We start from the raw sequence: 8332 nt of genomic DNA on the forward strand, positions 1-8332 counted from the left end.
GGCTGGGGGGTTTGATACAGTAACACTCAGCTGCTCCCCAGAGGCGGGGAAATTGAGGGCTGGGGGGTTTGATACAGTTGCGCTCCATGCTCTCCAGAGGCGGGGATGCAGGGCTGGAGCTGGGGGTCGGATAACTGGGGGACCCTAGCGCTCTGTAACTCGCTCCCCAGAGACGATCACGCCGAAGCTGGGGGTCGGGGATGGTTGAATCATGGTCCATTTGGAAAGAGAATCCCGAGTCCTGACCCCGCCAGCAGGGAGGGGGTAGGGGAGGGCTCGCAAAGGATGCGCCGCCCATCCAGCCGGCCGGTGCTGTGTGGCTCTGGCTGGCTGAGCGCTTCGCAGCCCCTGAGCTCCCAGAGCCACCTCTGGGGGAGGCGCCAGGTGCCTGAACTCCGCTGTCACCTCGTCCCGCTTCCTTATAAATGCGGGTCAGCGCTGGCGGCGGCAGCAAAGGCGGCAGCAGCACCTGGCTCCGCAGATCCCGAGCAACGGGTTCCCTCCCTCCACGCCCGGAGCCGGACGCTCAGCAGCAGCAGGGAACCCTCCCGCCTGGGCAGCGCCGCACACCATGGGGGGCTGCGAATTCCTCCTCATCGGGAAGCCCCGCTCCCTCCTCTCGCTGGGCCTCTTCGCCCTGGTCCTGCTCGAGGTGCACTGGGGCGCCGCGGCTCCCTTGCAAGCCAACGGCGGAGCCACCCCTCTGGCCAAGATCTACCCCAGGGGCAGCCACTGGGCGGTGGGTAAGTGTCCGCGCCGCGCAGGGAGCCCGGCGCAGCCCCGGAGCCCGCTGTAGTATTGATTGGGGGCGGCCGCGGGGGGCTTTTCTCCAGGCGCGGCCGCTCTTCGTGATCCTACTAGAAACTTTGGACTAGCTCGATTCTCCTCGCCGTAACGCCCGTCCACCAGCCCGCCCTAGCACGTGTCTATCTGTCTAGGGACCGATCGATGGCTCCAGTTCCGGGCCTCGGGGTACTTAGCGCGTCCGCCCAGACGTCACTAGCCCGTGGGTTTGTTTGTTTTTTGTTTGACATAGGCAGTCCCAGTGAGGGGAAGACTTACTTTGTATTCAAATAGAGCCGTTTGGTGTAGGGCGTTGATTCTCCTCCGGCTCACGAAAGCAGGAGATCTGGCGAGATAGATGCACTTTTACATGAATCGGGGGTTAAAGGGTTCATAAATTATAATACATGCAAAGATGGGCGCTGTCTGAGGCTGGGAATCCCTGTTGGCAAAGTGGGTCTTTTTAGTCCCGGAGGCGTGTCACCGCAATACCGTACAACCAGAATTTTGTAAGAAAAGGAGCGTTTGCCATGGGCGCATGCAATGGCTGAGCTCGAGAACAAACCCGCGGCAGCCACGCTAAGAGAAGATCGAGGCTAAGAGAAGATCGAGGTTTAAAACCCTGTGATTCATTTAAGATGATACCTGCAGTCCATGGCAGGGCTCCCACAGGGTCTAACAGCTACTGATCTGTACCGATCAGTATTTGTTCATGGGATGCCCCGGAGAGCAGCCCTGCACAGCCGTAAAACAAGCCTGTCAAAGGACAGGGAGAGTAAAGCTCAGCGGCTGATCTCTGCCATTCTCTGCTGGAGCCAGGTGTGGGACACGGGCCATCTTTGTAGTCTGTGTTTGTCCAGCACCGAGCGCAAACGGGTCCTGTGAGCCATGACTCGGGCTTCTAGGCACTAGGGTAATAATAATGAATCCACAACTCACTTTAACCAGAGCAGTGAGGTGGGGCGGAGGTGCAAGAGAGGATGTTTCTTCCATCAGAACAGTTGGCAGGAAGGGTTTGTGACATCCATCAGAGCTGCCTGTGGGACCGGGAAACCGGGGGAAGGTGTAATTAAAAACGAGTCAAATACATTCTTAGGCGAATGGACCCATCCTGCTTACTACGAAGACCAGGTGAGTGAGGTGATATTGGACCAACTCCTCTGGTGAGAGAGAAAAGCTTTGGGACTAAACAGAGCTCTTCTTCGAGGCACGCGAGTTGGCTTCAGCCCCTGATTTCCAGGGCCAGCAAGTGCCTTTCGTGTTACTGACACTGGAGGGAGGCTGTAGTTTCATGTGGAAGCTGATAGTGTCTGTCTAGCTAGTCAGTAGCCTCCCAAAGTCGCTTGGTTTCTTTTAGCTCCTCTAGCGCGGGTGTTGTTTCCATTTTGTAGCATTGGTGTGTGGCTACTCCCCAGAGGCAGGGATATTGGGGGCTGGGGTGTGATACAGGGGAGACTTGTTTCCTTTCGTCTGCTTCCCCCATCAAAAGCCGCAGAGCTCTGTCTCGTTCCTATCAGCCATGGCATGAGAGGTGGAAACGGAATTAAATAAAGCTCCAGTGACCGCAGATTAATAATAATACGTCTTTGCAAAAGTGAAAGGGAACTGAAAGCTTGCAATGCGCGCTGATAGTGTCCGGGGGGAAAAGGGCGCTGCAGTGGGGAGTAAGACAGGAGAGCTTGACACTTGGGAAGAATTAATCATTGTAACACATCCCGCTACTTCTCAATTCAAAATGTATATTCGAGAGTGAGAGCCAACCGAGAGGCACCGAGCCCCCACTGATACTGATTAGAGTTATTTCCTGAAAGCTGTGCCCTGACTTTCGCTCCACTTATTACAGCGGTCACTGGCAAGTTCTTGTCCCCAGCGTTTCTCTTTGGCGGTGTAGACTTGCCCTCAGTTTGTGGATCACGACCACTTTCAATTTCACTTTCATAAAAACGAAACCTGGAATACTGAAGCCGATCAAATGTAGCTTTATGCCATAAAATTTGCGGTTAAAAGTGGTGGGAAGAGGCACATTCTGGGAAAAGCCACATAGTGATGCTGAACTGGCACCTTGGGTGGAAAGGAATTAAAACTCTCAACTTCTCCTACTCACACGCACTCCTGCTCTCAGCTGCCTCAGTATGCCTTATTATATCTAGTCTCTTCTCATCAGCTTATCCCGCACCCATTTAATATAATGGGCATAGGGATTTTTGTGTGTGACTTCTTGTGAGTTCAATCCTTGAAGGGGCCATTTGGGAAACTGAGGTAAAAAATCTGGAGATTGGTCCTGCTTTGAGCAGTGGGTTGGACTAGATGACCTCCTGAGGTCCCTTCCAACCTTAATATTCTATGATTCTGTGATTCTAATTGGTGTGACATCATCCAAAAGGCTCCACTGGCCAATCAGTATGTGGCTTTGGACAGCCACACTCGCACTCTAATTAATTTTTGGTTAATGTCATGATATTCTGATTATTTTTATAGGACATTTAATGGGGAAAAAGAGCACTGGAGATTTTCCCTATGTTTATGAAGAAGAAAACAAGATCCCATTTTCAGCATTACCTGAAAATGTCAAGCAGCTGGGAGAGTACCTGCAATGGGAAGAAACGTTGAAGAATTTGTTAAGGCTGTTAGAAGGGAATGAAAACAGAAGCACTCAGATCCTAAGGGAAGAGCTTCCCTGGTATACCAAGAACACTTGGGAGACAGATGATGACAGCAACTTTAAAGATGTAAGTTTAAAACAAGAAGGTACTGTAAATCTAATTTTTTTAAAAAACAAATTAGCTCCTAACTCTGGGATTGTTGGTAGAGCTGGTCAAACAATTTGTAATGAATAACTAATTCAGTGAATTTATCCCTTATTACTAATTGCAAATTGTCGCTGAATAGAGTGTACCTTTTATGGATGTATTTATTTAGAATAGCTCAGAAAATATTTTGTAAATTTCAGTATATGGCTTGGGTGCAAACTAGTTGATGTGAATATTTTTTTTCAAGTATTGTAATTTATTTGTATTATAAAAGTGCCCCAGTCATTGCCAAACAAACACACAACTAGATATAGTCCCTGCACTGAAGAGTTCACAATGCAATCTGAAAACCCCTGCAAACAATAGGAGGGAACCACCAGGGAGGAAGATTAAGGGTGATGATAATAAGATCACATGATGGTTAGGTAGGTGAGCTATGTTCAGACTCAGTAGTTTTGTATTTTTAAAACCACAAACAAACAAACAAAGAAGATATCCCCAACTACTGCCCAATCTGCCTCTCATTAGCTAGCTGATTTATTTGAATTGTCAGTATTTCCCTTTCTAAATTTGAGCTACATGAATGGCCATCTGTATCACTTGATATTATTTCTGTCCTTTGATGTTATGACCTAACCTTGATAAACCACTGCCACTCAAAACAAATTTCACTTTATCAGAAAATGGGAATTTGGGGCTAAATTCAGAAAGGGATTTAGGAACCTAACTACCATTTTAGGCACCTAAATCCCAGGATCAGACTCCATTGAGAATCACAAAAACCCCATTCAGCAGCTGCCAAACATGCAGGTGCCTAAACTCACCGGGTAAAAGTTCCCTGGGTGCCTGTTTCTGCCTCTGTGCAGGTACAGGGCCACCTCACTCTAGGTATCTGGCCTCCTGAGCTGCAGTGAGATGCACCTGGATGCCCAAGTCCCCTGCTAGGCCCAAGCCGATAGGCATATTCTGAGGCCATTTACCAGATTAGGTCCTGCATGTGAGTTCACCCAGAACAGCTGCAGGGAAGGAGGGAGGACCTCCTTTGTAACTTTTAACCCGGTGACTAGGGTACTCATCTGGGATGTGGGAGATGCTTAGTTCAAGTCTCCCTTCCACCTGAGCGAGACAAGGGATTTGAACAGGAATCTACCACTTCTTTGGTGATGCTCTAACCATTGAGAATAGGGACAGTCTGATATGGGGAACTCTCTCTGTCTCTCCTGTTGAAGCTGTGTATAAATAATGAAAGAGCTGTTAGAGTAGGGGGACTGGGTCTCCCATATGCTAGGTGAATGCTGTAACCACCAAGCTAGGGAGTCATTCTCATGCTTGTGCTCTTCTTCATCCCCACTCCCCCACTAATGACTCTATTAAATCCAAAGTGGAACAGCTTCAGCAGGAGAGACTGAGGGCTCCCCTACCCATCAGGATATCTGATAACCCAGGGGTTAGGGCATGCATGAAAGGAGATTTTGCTTTGCATTTTTCAATGGTAGTGCACAAAGAGCTTCTATTTTTGTCATAAGCAATCTGCTTAGGTCCTGAGCCAATGCTTCCTGGAGTCAGAGGAAGTTTTCCCATTGACTCCACTAAGTGATATGGCAGGCCCTTAAAGTCCTATGATACCCTTTTCTGAGCTTTTTCTCTTACAGGCACAGAGACCCTGGGAATCTTATGTGCTTCACATTCCCTGAGCATTTATGATACTATTTAAATAATAATCGTTAGCTGCCTAAATAATAAACCGAGGCTAGTGTAATATACTGGTGTACTGGTCTGATAGCCAATGAGACTTGGAGCATAAAAGCTGTAATGATCAGAGAGCTACAGGGTCCTTCTGAGTGCAGCTTTTATCTCTGTAGTATCTCTGAAATACAATGCAGTCTTAGTTACCCAGACTTTGTCTAGTCACTCCCTTCATTTTAATGTGGCGTTGTAGAACATCTTTATGAAGGTGCATAGATACCCCAATGATGAATGTGTTGTACATGGCTAGATGTAAGATGATCAGATAGGGTTGACTTATTATTATAATAATGCTGTTGCCGCTGACTCCAATGGGTGCGGGATGGGGCCTGTAAGTTGCATGAAATAAATCCCAACTCTTGCTGTATTTGAATTTTCAGTGGAAGCCAACTGTCTAGAAAGATCAAGACGTGTAATCAGTTGTCGTAGATTGTATCTGCTACTGAGTTCAGATACTGGAGTCGAGCAATGCAATGTAAACGTTCCAAAGAAAATGGCATTGCAGACTATACATGCAGGCTGAGAGAACATATATCAATTATTCTGGAACCACTGCATGGTCAATCTATTACAAGGCTGTAAATAATGGTAGATTGTGTATGTGCTTGTGGAGATGTTAGCATCGCAAGAGGTCCATCTAAGTATGCATCACCATAGACTGCCACCTACTGAATGTACATAGTGGGAGGAAGAATCTTACCAGTAACTCTTCATACCAATGTATGAACCTAAAATGTAACAAGCAACACACTTTGTATGTTTTGTGCTGGGAATAGAAAACTACAGAATATAAGACCGTATTGCTAGATGTACTTTTGTCAGGGATGTTTCCAAGTGGAATTTACTTAATGCCACTTTATAAGAAGGAAGCCTATTATAATATTTATTTCCACTAGTGCCCACAATGTGTATGGCATTTTCCAAACATTAAAAACTATAGTCTCTTCCTTGAAAAACTTACCATCCAAAAGACAGACACAGGGCAGGAGAAGGGTTATGACATACAAATAAATGATGAGGTCAAATGAAGATAGGCTCCCTCTTGAGTGGGTGCCAAGTACTTGTAACTCAGTGACGTTTTCTATATGTCATATGGTAATTTCTACAGAACTTTATTGGTTTCATCCCATTAAACTCTATACGTTTATTCCATAAGGAAAGTACAGGAGGAGATCCTGTTGAGATGATACATAGGTTAATGTGTGTAGCATGGGAATAGGTTTACAGGATTATTAAAGGCATGATGCCATAACCCACGCAGTCACTGTGCTGTAATTTCATTGTTCCGTGTATATATTCAAATGTTGCATTTTAAAAATCCAAATTAAAAGTAGCTAGAGTTTAAAGACAAGCAGCAGAAAGTCCCTCTGGTTTCACATCTGGCTCGTGTATAAGAATCAGGTCCCTACTGCTTGACTTAGTCTCATTTTTCTGTCTGTGTAGCTGAAATCTCCCACTGCTACTATGGTGTTCTAAGCACAATTCTTCTCTATTCCTGTTGTTGCCTTCTCATATTTTCCCTGTCTGATCAGGGAGTCTACAATGCTTGTTCATTTTTATTATCGTGAATGTCATGTCCTAAAAATTCAGCCTTGCTCATTGTTCCCCCAAGGTTTTGATTTTTGTTTTACTGTCAAATTCTTCTGCCTCAGTTAATTTAACAACCCACAAATCAATACCAACCCTGCCACCCCTCCAACATAGAGTAAATTAAAACTAATCTGGAACAGCTGTAGAAATCTGAAGCAGCTGCTTTGCTTGTTGTTCTAAGGTTTTGCTCTTGCAAGTTGTTGCAAGTGCAATCCAAAGTAAATTATAAAATGTTTCTATGAACTCACTTTCCACCATTAATTTGATGTTAAAAAAAATGAGACTATGAAGAAAACAACTTTGAACAACTCTCTTGGTCCGTGGTTGTCTTTTAGCAAGCTAACATTGGGGGTAAGTATTAGGAATGTATTTGTTGTATGGAATAGATGCAGAGAACAGTTATACATTTGGTTTATTGAATTAGGATGTGACTTTTGACAAGCCTGTTCTGTAAATATTTATTTCTCTTTATTAGATGATGGATTATCTGCTTCAAGTTATGAATAGGAAAGAAAGCACTCCAAGCTGAAGTGAAGATCTTCCAACCTTGAAGGAATAGAATAGTATCCTTAAGAGACTGTATTTCACAAACACTCAATTGTAACAGATAACCAACAAGATTACTTTTGTGTAAAATACCTAAACACTTGTATTCTTGTATGTTCCAACATTGACTAAACTCTTCTCCTTCTTTCCCTTCCAAGCTGCATTTTCTTGTTTGAACTGCTTTGCTGTAAATAATTGTCCAGGAAGGGTCTTCCAGTTATCTGACTTCTCTGTTTAATCAGTTCATCTTTAGGTTAAAACTACATGACATTTCAACGTTCACAATAAATAATAAGAAGGCCAAGTTTCTGTTTTTATCTGAGTTACAAAATGTTGACTGACTGTGGCACATATAGTAACAAAAAAACAACGGGGAGATTCATCACAGGTTCAGCAAGATCCTCAGCTGTATAAATTGCCATGACTTCACAGAATCCCATGGAGCTACCCTGATTTACACCAGTTAGGACCTGTCCATCTGTTCCATTGACCCTAAGGGGTGTGTTTTCAGTGAGCCAAGACCCAAACTGCCTTCCATATGTAAATGGGGGAATGGTCCCGCTATTGTGGGGAACTTTCCTGGCTTATATACTACCCCTGTGAAATGGGCTAACAAAAGGATCTGAGTACTCGCTCTCACTTCCTTTACCCAGAGGCCTGTCTGACCTCGAGGGCTCCCCTGCCACTCTCCTGTGTGGCAGAGTCCTCATAATCCCAACAAGGCTGAGCCCAGGATTCCTCAGCGGCTTGATCCCCAACCTTGTCGTAGTCACTTAGGGCAGGGGCTAGGGTGTCCCAACTCTGGGGTGCTTTCTCTGCACTGGATACTTCCCCACTCACTGATCACTACATACAGTTCCAAGCACATACAATTTATTAAATCAAATCAATTTAAAAAAATTAAAGAAAAATTGGGA

The 8332-nt window shown here is 45.4% G+C and overlaps 1 protein-coding gene across 1 annotated transcript; it reads left to right on the top strand.

Moving 5' to 3' along the window:
- Positions 1-293: 293 nt before the first annotated feature.
- Positions 294-7719, top strand: GRP (gastrin releasing peptide). Its single transcript, XM_032776173.2, has 3 exons — positions 294-743; positions 3262-3512; positions 7345-7719. The coding sequence occupies exons 1-3, from the start codon at positions 572-574 to the stop codon at positions 7396-7398; spliced, it is 477 nt and encodes a 158-aa protein (XP_032632064.1). The 5' UTR covers positions 294-571; the 3' UTR covers positions 7399-7719.
- Positions 7720-8332: the final 613 nt, after the last annotated feature.

The sequence above is a fragment of the Chelonoidis abingdonii genome, chromosome 6 (assembly GCF_003597395.2).
Source record: "Chelonoidis abingdonii isolate Lonesome George chromosome 6, CheloAbing_2.0, whole genome shotgun sequence".
Taxonomy (NCBI): Eukaryota; Metazoa; Chordata; order Testudines; family Testudinidae; genus Chelonoidis; species Chelonoidis abingdonii.